The sequence below is a fragment of the Trichosurus vulpecula genome, chromosome 9 (assembly GCF_011100635.1).
Source record: "Trichosurus vulpecula isolate mTriVul1 chromosome 9, mTriVul1.pri, whole genome shotgun sequence".
Lineage (NCBI taxonomy): Eukaryota > Metazoa > Chordata > Mammalia > Diprotodontia > Phalangeridae > Trichosurus > Trichosurus vulpecula.
Genome location: NC_050581.1, coordinates 162,067,888 through 162,093,342, shown reverse-complemented (window position 1 = coordinate 162,093,342; position 25,455 = coordinate 162,067,888). Strand labels below are relative to the sequence as shown.

The following is a 25,455-nucleotide window of genomic DNA, read 5'->3' as shown; positions in this document are numbered from 1 at the left end:
TAGTTAAGGCTAATGATGATAGGGAGCCACTGGAGCTTATTAAGCAAGAGATGACATAGTTGTGCCTCTGTTTTAGAAATTTCTTCACCTTGAATGCTGACAGTGTTTGCATTGGAATAGGCAGAGGACTGAAAAACGTAGAAGAGAATCCTCCCTATTTTTATTCCTGCTGAGACCATGTCTATGAAAGATGCAGTGGGCAGTTGAGCAATTTTTCAGCTAATTAGTTCAATGTAATTTAGCATTAACTTTTCTGAATAAGGTTTCAGAACCAAAATTTTCTGGATGACTGCCTTATTCACAATGCTACAGACACTTGAAAAATGGAATCAGTGGGATTGGAGTAAAAGGCAGTCCATGGTCAAATGACACTTTCACCAGCCCTTTTAACTGAATTTTCAAGATGATTATGGATGCAATCATAAGGCTTAAGCACAATGGTAAATGACCTAAATCCATAAGAAGTTTAGCAATAGCTCATCTTAAACTTGATATCAGGGTAACCAAGCATGTAGTAGAGGAGTATTCCTTCATTGGGTGAGAGGTTGGACTAGGGCATCTTCTCAGATGCCTTTAACTTAAGACCTTGTGAATCTGTGAAGCCAGCCTTCCCACAGACATCCTCTTGAGGCCTCTTGGTGACAGAATAATCAACTGCATGGATCACGGATCTGACCAACTATGACAACATGTTAACTTCAGAACAGAGATCCTTAGACTAAGAGGTAGAATTGAAATGTTTATAGGGGAGAAAGCCAAGATGTCATCATACAAGAAGGCAAGATGGGATTTTAGAATGGTGGCTATGCAGCAAACACAGTGAATCATACAGAAGACTTCAAATCCATGCAGAGAAAGAACTGATAAATAGAAACATATGGAATAATTTTACATATATATATATATATATATATATATATATATATATCCACTTATTTGTGTATAATGGTAACCATCTCCAGGGTGGGGGGAGGGGCAGAAGGAAGGGAAGAAAAAAAAAGAAAAGAAAAAAGAAATGCATATGATAACTTTGTTGTTTATTTAAAAGGAATAGCGAGTTATACATAGTAGATTTGCAGTTTCATGTGCAATCATCTTTTTTTTATTATACTATGTTATGGAAATGCTTGTTTTATTCCATAAGTTAAAAAAGAAGGGGAGGGGGCAGAGCCAGGATGGTGGCTGGAAAGCAGGGACTTGCTTAAGCTCTCCTCCAGGTCCCTCCAAAAACCTATAAAAATGGCTCTGAACAAATTCTAGAGCTGTAGAACCCACAAAATAGCAGAGGGAAGCAGGGCTCCAGCCCAGGACAGCCTGGATGGTTGCTGGAAAGGGTCTATCACAGGGAGCTGGGAGCAGAGTGGAGCAGAGCCCAGTGTGGGCCACGCCAGGACCAACCAGACCTGGAGCCAGGTGGAACAGGCCATAGCACCCTGAATTATTGAGTTGTGGCAGTTACCAGACTTCTCAACCCAGAAACATCAAAGACAACAGAGGAGGTTAGTGGGAAAGACTGCTGGGACAGACTGAAAGGAGTTCATGGTCAGCCACCACCCAGGGGGCGGCAGAGGTGGTGCAGCTCTGAGGCTGCTTCCAGGGCTACAGCTGCAATTGCTTGCGGCCCCAGGCCCACCTGGTAGGAGGAATTAAGCAGGGGATTAGAGCAGGAGTGCAAAGCCTGCTTTGCCCTGCCTGGATCAGGGCCACAATCCTGGTTGGTGGTTCTTGGGGGAGAAGAAGCACTGAATTGGGAGAGCTTGCTGTGTAGAAGTAGCTCTGAAAACAGCAGCGCAGCCCCTCAAGCTTCAGATAAAGTACTCTCTACTCTACAAGCAGTCATGCCCCAACAAAAAGCTCAAGGGTCATGTAGTTGGCTGGGAACATGAACAGGCAGTGAAAACGGTCTCAGATTCAGACTCAGACTTTGGAATCTTTTTTGGGTGACAAAGAAGATCAAAAAATACAGCCAGAAGAGTCAACAAAGTCAAAGAGCCTACATCAAAAGCCTCCAAGAAAAATATGAATTGGTCTCAGGCCATGGAAGAGGTCAAAAAGGATTTGGAAAAGCAAGTAAGAGAAGTAGAGGGAAAATTGGGAAGAGAAATTAGAGTGATGTGAGAAAACCATGAAAAACAAGTCAATGACTTGCTAAAGGAGACCCCCAAAAATACTGAAGAAAATAACATTTTAAAGAATAGACTAACTCAAATGACAAAAGAGCTCCAAAAAGCCACTGAGGATAAGAATGCCTTGAAAGGCAGAATTAGCCAAATGGAAAAGGAGGTCCAAAAGACCACTGAAGAAAATACTGCCTTAAAAATTAGATTGGAGCTATTTATAATTTTAAGGAAGGCTCCATTTATTCCTATGCTTTCCAGTATTTTTAATAGGAATGGGTGTTGTATTTTGTCAAAGGCTTTTTCTGCGTCTATCGAGATGATCATATGGTTTCTGCAAGTTTTGTTGTTGATATGGTCAATTATGCTAATACTTTTCCTAATACTGAAGCAGCCTTGCATTCCTGGAATAAATCCTACCTGGTTGTAGTGTATTATTCTCATGATAAGTTGCTGCAATCTTTTTGCTAATATTTTATTTAAAATTTTTGCGTCAATATTCATTAGAGAAATTGGTCTACAATTTCCTTTCTCTGTTTTGACTCTACCTGGTTTGGGTATTAGTATCATATTTGTGTCATAAAAAGAATTTGGTAGGACTCCTTCTTCACCTATTTTCCCAAATAGTCTACAAAGTATAGGAATTAGTTGTTCTTTAAATGTTTGATAGAATTCACATGTAAAACCATCTGGCCCTGGAGATTTTTCCTAGGGAGTTCATTGATGGCTTGCTCAATTTCTTTTTCTGAGATGGGGTTATTTAGAAATTTTACTTCCTTTTCTGTTAACCTGGGCAATTTATGTTTTTGTAGATATTCATCCATATCTCTAAGGTTGTCAAATTTATGGGCATACAATTGGGCAAAATAATTCCTAATTATTGTTTTGATTTCTTCTTCATTAGAGGTGAACTCACCCTTTTCATTTTTGATACTGGTAATTTGATTTTCATCTTTCTTTTTTTTTTAATCAAATTGACCAAAGGTTTATCAATTTTATTGGTTTTTTCATAAAACCAGCTCTTTGTTTTATTTATTAATTCAATAGTTTTCTTGGTTTCAATTTTATTAATCTCTCCTTTGATTTTCAGTATTTCTAATTTTGTATTTAATTGGGGATTTTCAATTTCCTCTTTTTCTAGCTTTTTCAGCTGTATGCCCAGATCATTGATCTCCTTTTTCCCTATTTTATTCATGTAAGCATTTAGGGATATAAAACTTCCCCAAAGAACTGCTTTTGCCACATCCCATAAGTTTTGGTATGTTGTTTCATTATTGTCATTCTCTTGAATGACGTTATTAATTGTTTCTCTGATTTGTTCTTTGGCCCACTCATTCTTTAGAATTAGATTATTTAGTTTCCAATTAATTTTCAGCTTATTTTTCCATGGTTCTTTGTTACAAATAATTCTTATTGCATCATGATCTGAAAAGTATGATTTGACTACTTCTGCCTTTCTGCACTGGATTGGGAGGTTTTTATGCCCTAGTACATGGTCAATTTTTGAGTACGTGCCATGTACTGCTGAGAAGAAAGTATATTCCTTTTTATCCCCATTCAGTTTCCTCCAGAGGTCAATCATATCTGCCTTTTCTAAAATTCTGTTTACCTCCTTAACTTCTTTCTTATTTATTTTGAGGTTAGATTTATCAAGTTCAGAAAGGGGGAGGTTGAGGTCTCCCAATATTATAGTTTTGCTGTCTATTTCTTCCTGTAACTCCCTTGACCTCTCCTCTAAGAATTTGTATGCCTTACCATTTGGTGCATATATGTTAAACAATGATATTGCTTCATTGTTTATGGTGCCTTTTAGCAGGATATAATGTCCTTCCTTATCTCTTTTTGTTAAATCTATCTAAATAGCATCTACCTAAAACCATCAACAAGCATTATTTGTAATAGGGATAAGCTGGATGCATTCCCAATAAGATCAGGGGTGAAACAAGGATGTCCATTATCACCCCTACTATTCAATTTGGTACTAGAAATGTTAGCTGTAGCAATAAGAGAAGAAAAAGAAATTGAAGGAATTAGAATAGGCAAAGAAGAAGCTAAATTATCACTTTTTGCACATGATATGATGATTTACTTAGAGAATCCTAGAGAATCAAGTAAAAAACTACTTTAAATAATAAACAACTTCAGCAAAGTTGCAGGATATAAAATAAACCCACATAAATCCTCAGCATTCCTATACATTACTAACAAAGCCCAACAGCAAGAGATAGAAAGAAAAATTCAATTCAAAGTTACTGTAGACACTATAAAATATTTGGGAGCCTATCTGCCAAGACAAACCCAGAGCCTATATGAACATAATTATGGAACACTTTTCACACGAATAAAGTCAGATGTAAATAAATGGAAAAATATCAATTGCTCATGGTTAGGCCGAGCTAATATAATAAAAATGAAAATTTTACCTAAATTAATCTATCTATTCAGTGCCATACCAATTGAACTACCAAAAAATTATTTTACAGAGCTGGATAAAATAATAACAAAATTCATCTGGAAGAACAAGAGGTCTAGAATATCTAAGGTATTGCTGAAAAGAAATGCTAGAGAAGGTGGCCTAGCCATACCAGATATTAAACTGTACTATAGAGCAGCAGTCATCAAAAGTACCTGGTACTGGCTAAGAATCAGAGTTGTGGATCAGTGGAATAGGATAGGAACACAAGATGGAGAAGTCAACAACTATAGCAATCTACTCTTTGATAAACCCAGAGGCCATCTTCTGGGCTAATAATTCACTATTTCACAAAAACTGTTGGGAAAATTGGAAAATGGTAGGGCAGAAACTGGGCATAGACCAGTATCTTACACCATATACCAAAATAAAGTCAAAATGGGTTCATGATTTAGGAGTAAAGGCCGATACTATAAGTAATCTGGGAGAGCAAGGAATAGTTTACTTATCAGATTTATGGAAAAAGAAAAGAATTCATGACTCAAGAAGAGATAGAGAGCATTACAAAATGCAAACTGGATACTTTTGATTATGTTAAATTGAAATGTTTTTGTACAAAAAAGCCAATGCAACAAAAATTAGGAGGGAAGCAGAAAATTGGGAGAAAATCTTTACAACTAGCATCTCTGATAAAGGCCTCATTTCTAAAATATACAGGGAACTGAGCCAAATATATAGGAATACAAGTCATTCCCCAGTTGATAAATGGGCAAAGGATATGAACAGGCAGTTTTCAGAGGAAGAAATTAAAAATATCTATAGGCATATGAAAAAATACTCTAAATCACTACTTATTATAGAAATGCAAATCAAAACAACTCTTAGATACCACATCTCTCCTGTCAGATTGGCTAAAATAACAAAACAGGAAAATGATACATGCTGGAGAGCATGTGGGAAAATTGGAACATTGTTACATTGCTGGTGGAGTTGTGAACTGATCCAGCCATTTTGGAGAGCAATTTGGAACTATGCCCAAAGGGCTATGAAAATGTTCATACCCTTTGACCCTGCAATACCACTTCTAGGGTTGTATCCCAAAGAAATCACACAAGCAGGAAAAGGACCCATATGTACAAAAATATTTATAGCGGCTGTTTTTGTGGTAGCTAAGAATTGGAAATCAAAGGGATGCCTATCAATTGGGGAATGGATGAACAAGCTGTGGTATATGAAGTTAATGGAATACTATTGTGGTATAAGAAATGGGGATGATACGAACTTCTTAACAACCTGGAAAAACCTACAGGACTCCGCTGAGTGAGCGGAGCAGAGCCAGGAGAACATTATACACAACGACAGATGTATGGATTCTGTGAGGACCAACCCTGACAGACTTCGTTCTTCTCAACAACACAAGTTACAAAGACAACTCCAAAGGACTCACGATGGAGAATGCTATCTACATCCGGAGAAAGAACTATGAAGTATGAATGCAGATTGAGGCACACTTCATGCTAGCCTTCCCACCCCCCCTTTTTTTTCTTTTTTGCTCTTTTGTTTTTGTTTTTGGGTTGTTGTTTTTTTTGGTCCTGTTTCTTCTTTCACATGATTCATTTGATTGATCACAGTTCTTCTCCATAATTTGACTAGTGTGTAAACTAATTCAATGCGAAGTTATACGTGGAAGCTATATGGGATTCCATGCTGTCTTAGGGAGGGAGGGGAGAAAATCTGGAACTCAAAATTATGTAGAACCGAGTGTTGTAAACTAAAAATAAAAAAAATAAAAGAAAAGAAAATTAGATTGGAGCAAGTGGAAGCTAGTGACTTTATATGAAATCAAGATATTATAAAACAGAACCAAAGGAATGAAAAAAGGGAAGACAATGTGAAATATCTCATTGGAAAAACCACTGACCTGGAAAATAGATCCAGGAGAGATAATTTAAAACTTATTGGACTCCCTGAATGCCATGATCAAAAAAGAGCCTAGATATCATCTTTCAAGAAATTACCAAGGAGAGCTGCCCTGACATTCTAGAGCCAGAGGGTAAGATAGAAATCGAAAGAATCCACCAATCGCCTCCTGAAAAAGATCCCAAAAAGAAAACTCCTAGGAATATTGTCACCAAATTGCAGAGCTCCCAGATGAAGGAGAAAATGCTGCAAGCAGCCAGAAAGAAACAATTTGAGTATTGTGGAAACACAATCAGGGTAACACAAGATCTAGCAGTTTCTACATTAAGGTATCGAAGGGCTTGGAATATGTTATTCTAGAGGTCAATGGAGCTAGGATTAAAACCAAGAATCGCCTACCCAGCAAAACTGAGTATCATGCTCCAAGGAAAAATAGAGTAAATAGAGGACTTTCAAGCTTTCTCAGTGAAAAGACCAGAGCTGAATAGAAAATTTGACTTTCAAACACAAGAATCAAGAGAAGCATGAAAAGCTTATTTATAGGTTCCTAGAACCTGAGCTAGAAGGAGTCTCAGAGAACATCTGGTCTAACCCCTCATTTTACAGATGTGAAAGCTGATGCCTAGGGAAGTTTGGTGCCTTGTTCAAGGTCACACAGATAGTAAGCACCAGAGGTGATATTTGAACCTAGATCATCTGACTATAGAGTCCCTGCTCTTTCCACTGTCCCACACTCCTTTCTGTACCTTATTTTGTTCCTCTGTAAAAGGAAGAAGGTAGACTAGCTATTCTTACAGGTCCTTCCCAACACTAATCTTCTATATTTCCTAGATTTTTTTCAGCTCTAGCACTTTATGTTCAGGAGCTGTCATGAGGGTGGGATGACTGGGCTTTTTTTCTGGGGTACTCAAATGACAAGGCACTTTCATTCTTTCAGTGGTATAGAAACAACTAATCTTAGTACCTCAGTAGCAAAAATAATTAACTATTACAGGAAGTTACCAAACGATTATCACCCTTCCTCTTGGAAGCCATACCCCAGGTGAGCTTCTTCTTGGCTCAGCCTTCTCCTACTCCTCATAATGTCCTTGGGGCTCTGCCAGACTCAGTTGTACCAAGGCATTCACTTTTTACTGCTTGTTCTAGGCACCATAACAATAGTTACAATTCTAATAAGTTTTAAAGTCTCTTCCAGTTCCAACTGTTTTATGTTCTATAGTTACATAGATATTCTATTTTCCATGCTCTAAGATCCCCCTCTGCTCTGATAGCCTATGTTCTATGTTCCAAGTTTCCTTCTAGCTCTGACATTCTGTGTTCTATGGTCCCTTTCAGCTCTAATGTTCTATGTTCTAAGTCCCCTTCCAGCTCTGATATTCTATGTTCCATGTTCCAAGGTCCCTCTCAGCTCTGATAGCCTATGTTCTATGTTCTAAGTTCACTCTAAGCTCTAATGTTCTATGTTTTCTGGTCCCTTTCAGCTCCAGTGTCCTGTATTCTAAAGCCTCTTCCAGGTCTGACAGTCAATGTTTTGTGTTCTAAGGTACTAGCCAACTCTTATATCCTGTGTTCTAAAGTCCCTCACAGGGGCTGACATTCTATGTTCTTTAGTCTTCCATCTTGAATGTTCTAAGGTAGAAAATGCCTGCATTAATGATATTAAAGATAATGTCTAATGTAGACAATTCTTTGGCTGGCATGTTGACTTACCAATGTTGCAGTATTTTCCTGTGTAGAGCCCTTGACAAGCACAGATGGTCTTCCCAGTGGAGACAATCATTCTACAGACACTGTCATGGAGGCATGGGTTATTCACACAGGCTGCAGGTGAGAATGGGTCGAAGATCCATTATATAGAGCCAGAACCACCTGAACTCCCCCAGAATTCCTTTCTTTCCCCTATTCTGGGGCTCTTGAGGGCTTCAGGCTGGACCCCTTGCTAGGGGCCTCTCTTACCTCCCACCTACTCCCCTGTTCCTGTTTTCTCCACCCTTACATCTATTCCACTTCCCTGGCTTATATGGGCACTGGTCCCGGCACTCCTACACACAAACAGATGTGTGTTAGAATCCTTCCATTTCTTCAATGCCCACTTCAGGTGTCACCTGCCTGAAGCCTTCCCTAATCCCTCAGCTCGAGGTCATCCTTCCCTCCCTCCCTCAAATCTCTTCTACTAGTCTGTGTAAACTCTGCCACTGAGTATGTACCATATTGTAACAGGGATTATATTTATTTCTGTATATATCTTTCTAGTAGATAATGAACCCCTCAAAGGCAGGAACTGTGTCATTTTTTCATTTGTGTAGCCCTAGCACTGAACATAGTCCCTTAATAAATATTTCTTGAATGAAAGACCCATAAAAAATAAAAATAAATAAAAAAGAAAGGGAAATAGGAGAGAGGGCTCAGAACTATGATTTTGTTGGTATAAGGAACTCCTAGATGAGGAAATTCTCTCTATCAATGCAAGTTAGCTCCTCTTCTGCAACTGATAGTTTAAGAGAGTTGCCTAGCCCTAGAGCACTGAGAGGTTAGGTGAGGGGAGACTAGTCACAGAATCTCACTGAATCTGGGTTTCCTCATCTGTAAAATGGTGATTAATGAAACCTATCTCAGCTATTTCAGAGAACAGAAATGAGAAAAGTGTTTTGCAAACTGTATAGTGGCAACCTAGAAATGTAAGTCATTAATATTATCCTGTGGGCTGCACCTTTGTAATAATGAAGCAAGGTTATATACTTGGGCTTGACATTAACATTTCCCCACTCCTGGCCTAGGACTGGCTATGCTGGGCCAAGGAACATAATGGTGCCCAATGTTTCAATGTACCTTTAGTGAGGGAGTGATGCAGGATGGAAGGAAAGAGGATGTCATTCCTGTGAAGAATGAAAAAGAATTCCAAATGACTTTCTCATCAGTATTAGCACAAAGCCCCTCTGAAAGCTAGGGCATTGTCATGATTATTGCTTCACCTAAGAGAAGATCTCAGTGATATATTCAGCAGCTCATGGGTCTAAAAAGGGTCTGTCCTATGAAAGAGAGATTCAACATGTACAGCTTGGCCTCAGAGAGCAGAACAAGGAGCAAGGGGTGGAATTTTCAAACAGGCAAATTTAAGCTTGATGTCAGGGGAAATTTCCTCATGATCAGAAATATCCTAAAGTGGGAATGAGCTGCCTCCCACATGAGCTAAACCTCAAAGCTGAGATTTGACTCCAGGTGATTATTCACACTGAGGCATTTTGAAAATGAGAGTTTTTCAACTAGGCTAGCAAATTTTGATGACCTAAAAGTACCCAGAAGACAAAACTATAAGAATATAATATTCAGAAAATATCTTAGTTGAAATCAAAATAATGGTTACCATTTATGTAACACTTTAAGGTTTACCAAACACATTGCTCATTTGATCTTCATAACCACCCTGTGATATAGGTACTGTTATTATCCACATTTTAAAAATATAGAAACTGAGCACAGAGAGGTTGTGATTTGCCAGTGGTCACACAGTTAAGGAGTGTTTTAGGTAGCATTAACACTTAGGTCTTCTTGATTCTTAGTCCTACACTCTATCCACTGTGTCACCAAGATGCTCCTAAGTGCCCCAGTTGAAAGGTACTTCCAAAGCCATCAAGTACCATTTATGCCTGCCTAAGAATGTTCTCTATAACATCCCCAATATGTGGCATCTAGTTTCTGCTTGAAGACCTATACTATGAGGAAAGCCTGGGGCAGACTCTAAATTATTAATAATTTTTTCCTTAACTCAAGAACTTCTTGGCCCCAAAGCCAAGAAAATCTGGGTTCAAGTCCCAGTGCCGATACATACTGGCCTTGTGACCCTGGGTAAGTCACAACCTGTCAGCATCCTACACAGCTCTCTGACTCAAAGTGGAAAAGAAGATACAGATTTACATCATTAGAGGATTCATAGGTTTCTTCATCCATTTGTTCCCTATGCCAATGAAATAACAGATCAGTTCCTTGTTGTTTTCTAAACACACACATTCTTATTTTGGTGGTGATCATCATGTTGCCTTAACTGATCTGAAGTTTAAAGTCACATGAAACAATGTTAACATTTTTACCATTCACATTTATTTAATGGATATGTATTGAGTATCTGGTCAAGAGTTATATAGCTTCCTAAACATTCCAGCTTAGACCAGATAAAATAAAACACTACCAAGAACCTAGATAGTCAAGCACTAAAAAGAGGTATCTATTAGGAGGCTCTTAGCTTTGTAAGCTAAGTAAGTATACCACCCTGCATTAAGGCCAAATGGCTCACCACACTTATTTGTAATGAAATATAGTATTTATTATACATCTTCAATTTAAATAAGTGCCTTCCAACTCAGAAAAGCCTTGTCAAGTTAAAGAGAAAAGGAGGCAAACTACCAATTTTGTAAGAAGTGCCACACTCCCTTTAGACCTCAAGTATTAATAGACTGTTTCTAAAGATGTGCTCCACTGGCACTTTGTAAGTAATCATTTTAAAATACAGCTTTTCCAAGCTCTTCCTCCAAATGCCTTTGCACCAAGACATCTGTTCAGTGGTATTTTCCATTTCAGTGTGTCAGGTCATAGCAGTGTAATGAAATATTGACTTTGATGCATCAAGATGCAGTTGATGAGAAATGCCACAGCAGGGCATGCGATGTCAAAAAATGGAAGAAAGAAAAATTTAGTGTCATGCAAACGGTCAAGTTGCCACCTCATCCTCAAACTGGCAATAGGCCAATCATGACAGTTTTTCCACTTGGTTTTTGGATTTATATTGACTTGTCCAGTATATCTTCACAGATGTGACAAATGATTTTAATTAGACTATTTTATCACAAAATTAGCAGACTAAGAATCTCATTTTTCAGCAATTAATGCCCCATTCATTCCTAATTTCCATGTGAGTTTCGTGGGGGACATCTATAATGCGCCTTTCCCATTTAAGTTACAGTACATAAAATTCAAATTTAAACTAAGTTACTAAGCACAAAATAGGATATTTAATTAGTTCTTGGCTATGGGAGAGAGGAAAATGGGAAAATATTCATTGTGACAGGGGGTGGAGTTTGTACAACAAAAGTGATGCATGTTTTTTACACTCTATAATTTGGTAATAACAGGATCCAAGTCTCCACAATCATATATCTAGTATTTGGAGAAAAGGTCTGCTGACATAAACTCCTTTGTATGGCATTTAAACCTCTTCCTAATCTGGGCCCTACCTACTTTTCCAATCTTCTTATGCTATATCTTCATACATGTACCATACATTCCAGAAACACTGACTTACTTTCAGTTCCTTGAACACCACATTCTGTCTCTCATATCTGTGACTTTGCAGTTTGACCATCACACCTGGAACAGTCTCCCTCCTTACTTTTGTCTGCTAGCTTTCCTGGCTTCCTTTAATACTCAACTCGAATCCCACCTACTCTTGTAGGTCTTTGCCATCCTCCTAGCTGCTAGTGCTTTTCTCTCTATGGATCCTTTCTTTTTACTCTGTGTATATCTTGTATATTTTGCTTCTACCTAGTTTGTTTATGTGTTATCACCCTCATTGGAATTTAGATCTTATAACAGTAGGGATTATGCTGTTACCTTTGTCTCTTCAGCTTTCAGTATAGTGCCAGTCACATACTAAGCAGGATATATATACTTATGGACTGGACTAGATCCATACAGGTCAAACAAGTGGAGGATGATGCAGTCACCTTGGTAATTTATACCTCTTATCCCTGCATTTTGTTTTAAGATGATCAATGGAAGGTGTTACAGGGCCTAAATTATCTGACTAATTGCATCAGCAATGCACTTACTTTGGGATGTACAGATACAGCCTAATAAGCTAAATTCCCATGGTTGTTTAAGCTGCTGCCATTGTGATAGTTCTTTTTTTAAATTTCCAACCAAAAGTGTTCAAATAATGATCATAGTGATCCCACAGGAGCAAGAACTAAAGGAAATCAGACAATAGGCCCAAGGTGAAAACAGTGCTACTTTCCTCATGACATCTATGTTTTCTATTTGATTTATGAGGTGATTGTGCATTTGAAAGGGATCTCTAATTATAAAATCCTTGTCAGAAAGACGATTATGCTTTACAACAGAGACAGTAAGAAACACCACCTCCAACACATCCCATCACAGTCAGTAGTGCTTTGCCCCCCTTGAAATTCCTTAGTATTTATTGTCTATATGTACTCACTATATTTCTCCAGTAGAATGTAAGTTTATTGAGGGCAGAGTTCTGGCTTTTTTTTTTCTGTCTTTTGTCCTTCCATGTATAGCACCTAGCACAGTACCAGGCATATAATTGGTACTGAAGTGTAGGTTCTGGTTAAAATTAAAGAGGTGTTTTATAATATCATAGATCTAGCAAGGCAGCATATTAAATGATGTTGAGTCAGAAAGATCTGAGTTCAAATCCTGCTCACTGCAATACTTAGTACATAGTAAGCGCTAAATAAATGTGTGTTTCTTCCTTCAGATAATAACTAGCGGTGTGACCCTGGACAAGTCACTGAACTGTTGTCTGTTGAAGTTTCCTTATCTGTAAAATGAGGATTATAATAACACCTACCTCCCAGTGTTGGTCAGGTTCAAATAAGATAATCTGTGTGAAGTGCTTTACAAACTTTAAAGCATTATATAAATTCTACCTATTGTTGTCATTCCTGTTATCTAAAGTTGGAAGAGACATCAGAGGCTGTTTAATCCAATCCCTTCATTGTGTGGAAACTAAGGCACAGACAAGTTGTTAGTTGCTAAGCATTTATTAAGCACTTACTACATACCAGGCACGGTGCTAAAGGCCAGGGATAAAATGCAAGGCAAACACAGCTGACGTGCCCAAGGCCACACAAATCATGTGATGAAATGTGAACCCATGTCCTCTGACCTCAGAGCTGATGATTATTCCTCTCTATTACTTTGTCCCCCAGCAATTCATTTTCCTTCTTATTAACAGTCCAATGAAACATTTACCAGGGGATAGAGGTGGATCATCAGATAGAATGAGAAAATTTATTAGAGTATCCAGATTCATTTTCTCCATGTCCCCTGTTACTGTGCATAATTGAGATCTGACTTTGGAAATTCACTGGGGCAAACCTTTTTTGCAAATTTCATAGATGTTTGTTAAATTGAATTGTCCAGGTGACCTCCCATGGTATGCATAGTGTGAACTTGTGTCAAAATATACTTCCAGCTTTGAAAAAGCTATTGTTCCATTTTAGGAAATGAATATTTCAAGGAATAGTTCAGGAACTGAATAGTTCAAGAATCTGTGATTTGGACAAAATGGGCCTTTTGTAGTCAAGATTACCCAAACTCGGTGGCTTTACTAGATGGCTTTCATGGGTTTCTGTGGCTTAAAACATTTTGCCAGCTTTTCCCCAGTCTGATGAGATGAGCCTCTCCAAACTCAGCAAGGCTAATCCTTGGATGACAGATGAACCAGCCATCACATGGCCCATCCTCTAAGCCCTTACAGTGTGGTAGGATCTGCCGTAACCTGGCCTCTATTGATCTAGCCTTTGAGAATCTATGGTCATCTCCATGTCACAATGAGGCACTGGAGGATGACCTTAGTGGAGGGTATTCCTGAATACACAGAAAGATTTTTTTTCATTTTTTTTCTGTTTATGGAAAAATCCCAACTCATTCTTGATTTCTCATCCATTCATTCACTCTTTGAAATCTCTAGAGCATATAGAGTGGCTTCTGAATGATATGTATAGGTTTCCATATTCTCATTTTCTGTGTTCCTTTTCTTTATTCTTTTTGTTTTGAGAATTTTCCTCATGCTGTTTTGTATAATTCATGCCTGTGTGATAGAAACTCTATGTCTGTTGGGCCAAAAGTCGGGGAAATATAGTACAAGTATATTCATTTGTCAAAGGTATGTAAGTAGACACTCAATGAGAAACAGCAATATAAAAAAAAAAACAGTTATAACCACCAGACAACACATTCTAATAGAGAATTTTCTGGGCCCCTGGGATATCTGAAAGCTAGGTGGTACAGTGGATAGAGGGCCAGGCCTTAAGTCAGAAAGACTCTTCTTTGTAAGTTCAAAACTGGCCTCAGACACTTATTACCTGGGTGACCCTGGACAAGTCACTTCATCCTGTTTGCCTCAGTTCCTCATCTGTAAAATGTGAAGGAAATGGCAAACCGCTCCAGTATCTTTGCCAAGAAAACCCCACATGGGGTCACAAAGAGTTGGACATAACCGAGATGACTTCACCACAAAAGGTGACCTGGGCATCCCCCTTAGCCAAACTTTTTTGTTTTCAGCTTCTCTCACCTATATAGCAGGGATCATAATGCCCACCCCTTACTTAGCTAACAAGAATATTGTAACAATAAGTATGGCGTTGTGGATAGAGAGCCAACCTTGCTGATGGGAAAAACTGGGTTTAAATCCTGCCTCTGGCTCATATTAGCTGTATGTCCTTGGGCAAATTACTTAAACTTTCAGTGTTCCAGCAACTGTCTAAGACTATATGAGTTGCCAGTCTGCATGGGAAGATGGAGTACTCCAGATGTAATATTACACCAGTGATATAATTATGGGTCTGGAATAAAGAAAGAGGGAGAGAGGGAGGTAGTGAGAAAAGAGGGGGGAGGAGGGAGGGAAAGAAGGAAGCAAGCAAGGAAGGAAGACATATAACAAGAGATGAGAATCAAGCAGTTAATATTCAACATTCATTTCCCTAACTACAACCTCCCAAACTTCAAGCAATGTAAATTACAAGTTCTCTTCATTCCAATTCCCATTCTGGTTTAATATCTGAATACTGTAAACTAATAGAAAATGTGAGAACTGTAAAACCACTCACCCATTACTTCCTATGCCACTATGTAAAGGCATTTCACTAACTTAAGGAATGTTAAAATGTTAGAAATTTGATCTGAAATGCAACTTAAGAGCCCTAGGGTGTGAAAAGTGTTACATCTCACCATGATATCTGTGAAGTAGTGTTGTCTTGCAACTATATTTTCTCTAGGCAGCAGATGCCTGCACCTGTGGCTCTCAGGGTGGAAGACGGAAAGCTTCCTGTTGTTCATGAGATGAATTAGACACAGCTATGAAGCAGCTTCCTGAATCCACACCCATTCTCTTCTTTATTCTCTTCTAGCTTCCTGGTTGAATCTTACCAAATTACAGGAGTCTCACAAGAATCCACCCTCCCTTTCCTCTCCATATATATTTTACGAAGCAATCAGTGTCCATGCTGGGATGACTTTATCACTGGTACATGAAGCACATACTTCTGGGGAATGTAGTTCCCAAGGAGACTATGTTCCCCTTATACTTTCTCTATACGAGACACTTTAAGGGATATGAAAAAAAAACAGAAAACTTTCCCTGAATTGGGTCGACCTATAACTTTTTCCAATTATTCGTTTCAATGACAAGATCAATTTGCTTTTCAGTAATCTGATCCATTGTTCAGAAGTTACCTTTTTTAAGCAACCAAGTAGATCCAATATTTGACAATCTAATATGGTGGCCTGGTCTTTACCTTCAACCAATGTTAGCAGAACTGAGAGACTTTTCCTATGTAAAACTCATGGCTGGAAGCTATTTAATAAATGTTCGGTTTTTAATCATGTCTTAAATGCTTTACATCTCTAGTTTATACCCACTTTGCTTTACTTTATTCTCACTTCTAATTTCAAGCAATGTGTGCTTTTGTCATGAAATTTCTTCTTTAAAAAAAATCTTTAACAACATCGGAGTTGAAGATAGGTGGGCGTAAATCATGTTTTATGAGGAGAACATTTAATGACTAAGAATGCAAGATATTTTGCTAAACTGCCACTGTTAATCTGATTTAATAGTCTTTTATGGCTGAAGATAGTCTGAAAGTTTGACAGGTTTAGCAACTTGGCAGTCAACTTCAGACCTCTAACATTGTCAAATGAAGTTCAAGCCCGTGAGGGACCAGAAGACTTTGGATGGCCATTTGGTGGGTTAGTTAATAAGCATATGTTAAGTCTTCACTGTGTACAAAGCACTGTGGTAGGTGCTAGGAGGAGAAATGACAGGCTCCAAAGCTTACAATTTAGAAACTTACATATTAATGAGTGGCTAGAAAAATGACCATAATTGGCTATTTTTAATCAGATTTCTCAGCAATAAATGTTATTTATGGGGCTCAAGCTACATTTTCACATAGCCTACTTAATGCAGCAAGTTTGATGAGGAAAAATAAATGTGCTAAAGAAAGTCAAATTTGTTGATGGGCACCATATAACATACAAAGTAGAATTGATTAAACATTTTTCTCCAAGCTTTTTTTTTTCTTTCAATGAGATAAACATGCTGGAAATAAAGGAAAGAAATAAGAGAATTGCTGAGGTAATTCAAATAAAACTTTTCCTTCCTTGACCCCAAGTAGAGCTAGGAACTGAGCTATGCAATTATCTCAAGCCTCCTCTTCAGTTTACCAAGGGTGGCCTGTCAAAGGACAACTTTGATGTCATTTGGAATTGGTTTGTTCCTAGCATGTTGGACTTTTCCAACAATAGGAAGGAAAAAAGTACAATAAAATTAGATCTTGTCCAATTATGTGCCTTTGGCAATAAGGGAAACTGTTAATAGTAAACAGAAGAAGTGAATTTTGTTAAAAACCCAGAGCTAAGTAGGTCCCGTGGGCTCAACCACCTCAGCATAGATCCTTAGCACCTCAAAGGACACACTGACAGAAAATTCTGAGGAGCTTGCCTACACAATTTCTCTGATTAAAGCCATGAAGTTTTTCATCTCTGATGTTACAAATGTGGCAAAATTCACTGCCAGAGTTATATTAACTTTTTAAATACAAAACAATGATAATTCTTTTCCAAAAATATACTGTAGCTCTGATTATCTTAATAATTCATTCTAAATGTGCATCTATTAATAAATCATTAGTTAGATTTGTATGTCTATAAGCAAAATGGATATTCTATTATCTAGATAAATTTCACAGGAGAAAAACATACTTACTATTAGAGAAAACTGTTCTTCTAAATTATCTCAATTCTTTATACTGGGTAATTGTTTAGTCTTCCACTGCCTACCTAGACACAGGCTACAATTTTGATTCTCTCTAGCCTTATAAAATGTTTCAAGAAAAATAAAAAAGGTGTGAAATGACTTTGGAGTAATTCCATCAATGGCCTCATTTAGTAGCCTGATGATTCTGTAAATCACCAGTAACAGCTGTAGACCAATTAAGTTCAAAAGAGTACAGGTGGTCAGAGAAATGACTTGAAAAATGCACTCCAGTTTAGAAGCTTTTATTTCTTAAAAATATTACATCTCTTTCTGTTTGGTGCCAAAAAAATAAGAGAGAAGAGAGTTGAAGAGAAAAAAATCCTCAATGATACAGTGGAATAAAACCTAGTCAGTACCAGATGTAACCAAATTAAACTTAACAGTTCACAGGTGTTCAAGAAAACTGCTCATAATTTATCTGAAAAAAAGAATCACTCCATGATATTTTTATGACTAATGCAAAAAAAGCCCCAATCCAGTCTTAATTTAAAATAAGAATTCTTAAAACTACAGTGATAACCACATGGCTTTTCCCCACTAATAACCATGTCATTTATGTGCTGTATCTACAATAGGGCCTGCTAAATTCTATCACCGCTGATATTTGTGTCACTAACCATACATATAAATCAGTCTACAACAAAATCAGAAGCTTTCTGCGTGACCATATGAGCAACCAATAGCACTCCATTTAAAAAGGAGATGGTCTTAAGTCACTAACTCATACTAGAAACTCTGGGGATATTTCAATATGATACAGTAAGGGGAGGAAAAGATGCATTTCAGTTAATGGGGGTATTGAAAGAATCACTGCATGTATATGATATATTAAGAAACCTTGCTTTATAAAGTACGTCTTCAATTGGTTAAGGGGTCACGTGACTCCCTAGTCATTCACAGCAGTATATTTCTCACTCCAATTTTCCATGACTGAACTAAGTAAACGTACTCACAATTACTGTAGTGTTTAGAGTCTTTAGAGAATGTTGGATGGAGGCAGGTGAGAATCATTTATGCTTTGAAGTCATCCTTTTGCTCAACATTGTGACCTCATTATCTCATCTCCTTCCAGTAAATGAGGCCTGAAAATTCTACCTATTCCAATTTCCTGCATGGAGGTGATGAAGACTCCTTTGTCAGAAGGCAATTCTTTTTTTTTTCAATTAGCACTGTTTTCTAAATATGTAAACACAGCCCTCATGAAAAGGAGTGTAACTTAACTTGCTAGCTGGTTTTCCAGTCTCATATTTATGGGAAGAGGACAAAGATGTGAGAAAATCATATACATATTTTAAACGACACATCTAGAATGTGGATTTAGCCCACATGTCTGCCTTAATGTGACAACTTTTTTTCAGAGGATGGAAGGAATACTCTGGGACTGAAAGGGAGTAAAGAGATGTTCATGTAAAACAAAATTGAAAGGGATATATGTGTGTATCCATGTTTACATGGATATATCATAATATAAATAGATAGATACAGATATCCATGTAAATAATGGATAACTGGACTATGAATTTAATCCATGGGGGAAAATAGAAAATATCTCTTCCACTGTCTTTGTGTCTGTCAATGCTGGACACTGAGTCTGTGCTTTTGAACATAAAACAAATAACAAACCTAATTAGAATATGCCTTCCAATTTATAGGAAGAAGAGATTACACATAAGTTTTAGAGATCTCCTTGAACCTCTCTTCCTTTCAAACACTGTAAAGGTGATTCTATTCTTCAGCCTTTCCAAATGGATGTCATTTCTGTCTAGTAGCATATTTAGCTTGAACATTTCTGATTTTTAAGCTTATTGCTGTAAATGATCTGGATAATCAGCTGTTTCTTAGGCCAGGGGAAGGTGGAGGTATATTTAATTGTAGAAGAGGAAAAGTCTCTCTCAAACCTTTATAGCAAAGTTTATATGGTGGCATGTACCATGATGTCTCTGTGTCCTAAGTTTCAGGGGAAATCAGCTTGGGAATGGGGAAAGATGGGTAAAATCAATTTGTAAATATTGATGGCCATAATCTAAAATGTGATACGTAAATAAGAGGATGTATTTAATATTAATAATAGCTAACATATAGTAGCACTTTCTGTTTATAAAGTCCTTTATATTTATTATTACATTTAGACTTCAAAACCACCCCATGAGGCAGAATATATATGCACTGTTGCTGTTTTGCAGATGAGGAAAACTGATGCCCAGAAAACTAAATTACTTGCCTGCTATTGTTTAGGTAAAAAGTGAACTAGCCAAGATTCAAACCTCAATTCTACTGACTCTGTCTTAGTGGCTTTTCCACAAATTCATGATTTATTTAAAGTATAAGAATAGTAGGAGGATAAGTATTAGAAGAATTAACATTAAAATAAGACCTATACATTGTTATATCGAGGTCCTCGATACATACCCTCTGGGTGATGGGATAGCATCTCAGAGCTAGTGCCCTACCACGTTTGTCTCCAGAAGGCCTCTGCTTCATAGCCTCTGCCCTTGACAAACCCTGAAACTTTACAAATGTTACCTCAAGTCATACAAGGCGGGGCTATGTAGATATACAAACCCTCTCTGTCCTACCCTCCCTGCCTTCAACCTGACGAGGAAACAAAAAACGCCCCTGTGTTGGCAACCAAAAATGGGCTCCTTAGCACTTAGTCAACAAGTGCCCTTGACTAGTTTGGCTTTTTCCCCTGAACTGAATGCTGTTTGTATGTTGGACTGGAGTAAGCTTGTCGGCCCCTTCACCTTGCTTCCCTTGCTTAAGCTGATGGAAAGAACCTGTGCTTTCCCGGTCAACCCCTTCACCTTGCTTAAGCTGATGGAAAGAACCTGTGCTTTCCTGGTCAACCCCTTCACCTTGCTTAAGCAGATTGAAAGAACCTGTGCTTTCCCCGGCGTACCTTACCCCCCCCCCCCCCCCCCCCCCCCCCCCGCAGAAGCCGGATGGTTAAAAGCAGCTCCCGTTGGAGCCAGAGGCTGCTATAGCCACAGCCACAGCTGAAGCAGGAGCTGCCAGTGGCAGAGCTGACCTACGGGAGGAAGCTGAACAAGGACTTCAGTCCAGTGGGTAATCTTTTTACCATAGAGGGGGAAGCATGATTTTGCTTTATGCAATCATGCTTCTCTGTAGCCTCCTGGTTACTCTTTCGAGGCGTACTTATTGGGCCTGGAAGCTTTTGATCAATATGTCAAAATGGGGTTGCTGGTTCATGGGTTGGTTACTGTGGAGCCTAAATATATGTTTTGATTCTTCTGCCTTCTACTTTAGAGTTTCTTATATCTGGCAGTTCCGAACCTTTCAGACATGTATATGATCCTCTTCGAGATTATAAACTCTGTCCTCCTAATGCAGCCCCCCCCACAAGAAAGAAGTTTTTTGGAAAATAGACAATGCAGTGGCACAATTTCAATGCCAAAGTTGTTTACCTGTGTCTCATTTTTCTTTAAATCACCCCACACTGCCAAATAACCTTAAAGTGGGCCTGATTAGTTATAGCTCTCAGGCCTTACACAAGGCCTCTTTTTTAAACATATCCTAGAGTACCTCCCTCAACAAGGCAGTGTGGCCCACCTGTAAAATGACTTGATTGCACATTAGTTTACCATAGCCACTGGCCTTGGTGCTGAAGCTTCTCAGTTCCCAACAGTGCTAACAAATTATTTAAAAGATTGAAGGAAGAGGGATACTATGTACAGTAAGCAATTAATAAATCTTCGTAGGAATGAACTGAATTGAATCAGGAGCTATTGAGGCAGCTTATTAGATTATCTTGCTGAGACAATAATAGAAGTTATTGTTTTAGGATATAGGAAAGAGTGAGGGATGATGAACTGCAGAGCCAAGTACTGAATTGTCAAGGAATATGCGGGTTCAATTCTGAAAGTATTTGTGTTTAACTGATACTAATCTTTACTGAGCTGCTTGAGGTGCAGTGTATACACATGCATTTGCAGTTAGTTTAGGAATCACGAATATCTTAGGAAGTCAAGTTTCTGAAACTTTGTCATTGAAGAGCCCCCTACTATCAATGAGAATCATACCACACCTATCACTGAGTAAACATTCTTTAAAAATTGCTGAGGTGACATAAATAATCATCTTGTGGCAACCTAGTGATGAGTAGATAGTTTTATGAATATTCAAGGTCAGTTTTGATTTAACTTTCATGTGGAGAAGGGGCAGAAAATACAAAGAACCCTTAAATATACCTGAATTCTTGATAAAAAGTTTGATTAATTATTCTGCATTACATTTACTAAGAAGTGACACCTCTGTTTGGATATATCTTTTTACTTTTATTTTGCTTTTTCCTTTACTTTTTTTGGGCAAGCTCCTAAGAAAGAATGTTGTTTCATATTCTGAGAGCATAGAGTCATGAAAATGTTAATCTTAGGGAGATGGCGTGGAGCTCTGATTTTCTAGCAACAGCTGGAAAATAGCTTCACATAATGGCTATTAGAGTCAGACCTCTTTAAAATGTTTATATTAATTGTGTTCGTAATGATGTATAGAACCTGACAACTAACACAAAATCATTTTTACAAAAATTGAAAGGCCAAGATTTAATCTCTATTATTTGTTCCCAGGGGTCATGGGTGAATATGAGCCAAAAATAGAAGTACAGTTTCCAGAGACAGTCCCAACTGCAAAAGGAGCAACTGTGAAGTTGGAATGCTTTGCTTTGGGAAAGTAAGTTTTAATGTCCTTCATCATCTTTTTTTTTGGATATTGTTGCTTTTAAAGCTTTGATAGGTTCAGAGTTTGCCACCTAGTTTTGACAGTGATCTTAGGAAATTCAGGAACAAAGAAAACATTACTATTTTTTTTAATTCTGTGAGATTGCATCTTTGGTTTTATTTTCTCACTGAGAAGAGAAGTACTGTAATGGTACTAGGAAGATTAAGCTGTCACAATTGATGCAACCAGAAAGAAGAAGAGAATGGGCTATTCTGAAAGTGTATTTCATTCACTTATTATGGCTTGAAATGTGCCACACTGTCTAAAGGGGTATGACATGAAAACAATGCTCTGCATTTGAGATACATTTAAGTCAACTCTTTGGGAAGATGCAGACTTTTACTGCGGGTCTGGTGCACAGAGGACAGATACATCGTGCTTTTCTTAAACCAGTTTGGAATTACCTAGTTTCTCTAGGTAATTACCTAGTTTCTTCTTAGAGTTTAGGCAGAGGAACATAAAGTTATTCCATCTATAGGCATGATAAAATTAATATATTCTCTGAGAGATGCTATGCTTTCTTTTTTATTAACATCTTTTTTATAATATCTTATTTCCTGATATATCCCTCTATCCTCCATCAAGGGGTTCATCCTTTATAGCAAAAAATTTAAAAAGTGGTTCAGTAGAACTAACAAATATGTAAGTCCAGTTTGAGAGTACATGAAATATTCTACTTGCTCAATCCCCCAAAGAAGAAAGAAATATTATCATACTTTCTGACCTGGTTTGTGAATTTGCCAAAAGTTGATAATGGAATGGATAAAGGCCTGGATTTGGAATCACAGGACCCAGGATCAAATCTTGGCTCTGCTTGCTATCTGTGTCACATCGGGCAAATCATTTGAACTAATTTGTACATCTATAAAATGGGGGTCAAATTAGTTCTCATATCCCTTTCCACTCTGGATCTATGATGTCAAGACTCCTTGTGAATTTACTGCACTCTTCATTTCTTTTCTCTCTATTTACCTTCCTTTGGGCTATCTTATTGTTCAAAAGAGTACAGAGTTATCCATTTTTTTCAAAATTTTTTATCCTATAAGGATGATTAAATTCAAATCAGAATTTTTCTGCATACTGTTAATAAAAATTTTGGTGGAGTGATTTTAACTATCAACTAAATTAAGGATTTGAGGGTCCTCTGTGGATTTTAATTATCCACATCATTCCCCATAGCTCTTACTGAAATATTAAAGTAAGTCATTTTCATTGTCCTGAATCATGTTTTGTTAGCATACTATTTTTCATTGTGCCTGTGAGGTAATATAATGTCCCCAAGACCTCACTGAATTCTTCAGAGGATTAGTCAGAGCGACATAGAATTTTAGAGCTAGGAGGCAGATGAAACAACTGAGACATTGGTATTGTCTGTACTATGCCCTGGCTTGGGCAAAGGTGACACAAGCCAGTTCAGTGCAAAGGATCTTTCAATGGTCTTTGGCCCCAAGTAATAAAATCTGGACTGCTAAGGGAGACTGGCCCAGTGCAGGTAGCTAAACAGGGGCCCTGGTTAGCTCCAGTCCTGTAAGGAGTCTTTGTAAAATACCTCAGACAATTACTCTAAAGCAATTATATAGCAAAGAGGCTCATTTTTGGATTTCAAAGGGGGCTATGAATTCAACTGAATTTTTGCTGACTAAGTGGCAGTGCTGGTAAGCTACAAAAGACCAAAAAAAATGGGCTTAGGGAATCTACACAGAAATATTCATGTCTGTATAACCAGCTGCTACTCATCACCATCATCATCATCATCATCATCATCATCATCATCACCAGCCATTTCAGAGCATCTCAGAAAGATGCCAAAGCTAAAGTAATTTTCAAAGGCCATATTGAGTGTGCACATCATCATATATATATGTGTGTGTGTGTGTATATGTGTGTGTGTGTGTATATGTGTGTGTGTGTGTGTATATATATGTGTATATATATATATATATATATATATAAATATGTTGAATGAGCTTCGGTGGAGCCTTCTCTCTTGTCCTGATTATTCATGGATGTGTCTAGTGAACATAAATCCCTATACTAAAAGCATGGTCAAGTTGATTGTTTTAATTTTTGAAGTGTGATCTCAAATTCTTCAGAATTTTCAGAGTCTCTACTTAATGTGATATGTAAATTTCTGAAAGGAAATTACTGGACTCACTGTTCTAGAGCTAGAATTATGATTTCACTGGTTGATGCAATATCCTCCAAATTTTCAGACTTGCTTAAGGTTCCATGTTTGCAGATTAGGATGTATTCAGTAGGAAGCAGTTACATGATGGCAGACAAATATTTGAGCACCACATGAAATCCCCAGTATCTTAATTGCACTAGTTTTGCTTGAGCTTTCCAAAGGAAATTTTTGAAAAGACCAAATGAATCTACAACCTCCTCAGTTTGTATGCTCTCTTCAGTAATGAAGGTTGAAGTCCATCAACTCCTACCCATTCTATGTTACTCTTGTCCATGTTCTTCCATAAGTTCATCAGAGGGAGTCTATTCAGGGCCTTCCCTGACAAAACCATCTCTGTTTGCTATCAGTTTATCAAACTCCTAATACATAAACAACACAGAAGGGAAGAGAAACATGTGCTGGTTTAATATAGCTTGGCTTCTAAGTTACCTTGCAAGAATTACATGTGGGAGGGCGGGGTGCAGAGCCAAGATGGTGGCTGGAAAGCAGGGACTTGCTTAAGCTCCTCACTAGGTCCCTCCAAATACCTATAAAAATGACTCTGAACAAATTCTAGAGCTGTAGAACCCACAAAATAGCAGAGGGAAGCAGGGCTCCAGCCCAGGACAGCCTGGATGGTCACTGGGAAGGGCCTATTGCACGCACCTGGGAGCAGAGTGGAGCAGAGCCCAGTGTGGACCACTCCTGGACCAACCAGACTGCGAGCCAGGCAGAACAGGCCATAGTGCACTGAATCAGTGAACTGTGGCAGTTACCAGACTTCTCAACCCAGAAACACCAAAGACAACAGAGCAGGTTAGTGGGAAAAGCTTCTGGGACAGAGTGAAAGGAGTTCACGGCGGGCCACCACTCCAGGGGTGGCAGAGCTGGTGCAGCTCTGAGGCTGCTTCCGTAACTATAGCTGCAGTTGCTTGCGGCCCCAGGCCCACCTGGTGGGAGGAATTAAGTGGTGGATCAGAATGGTAGTGTAGAGCCTGCTTAGATCTGGGTCACAGTGCAGGTTGGCGGTTCTTGGGAGAGAAGG

General features: G+C 38.2%; 1 protein-coding gene across 1 annotated transcript in view; it reads left to right on the top strand.

The window, feature by feature from the left end:
• CNTN4 (contactin 4) overlaps positions 1–25,455 on the top strand; it is a 537,580-nt gene that overhangs the window by 309,285 nt on the left and 202,840 nt on the right. Inside the window, exon 6 of the mRNA XM_036739098.1 lies at positions 22,093–22,195. Within this exon, the coding sequence (XP_036594993.1) occupies positions 22,093–22,195 (103 nt within the window). The remainder of the gene's footprint in view (positions 1–22,092; positions 22,196–25,455) is intronic.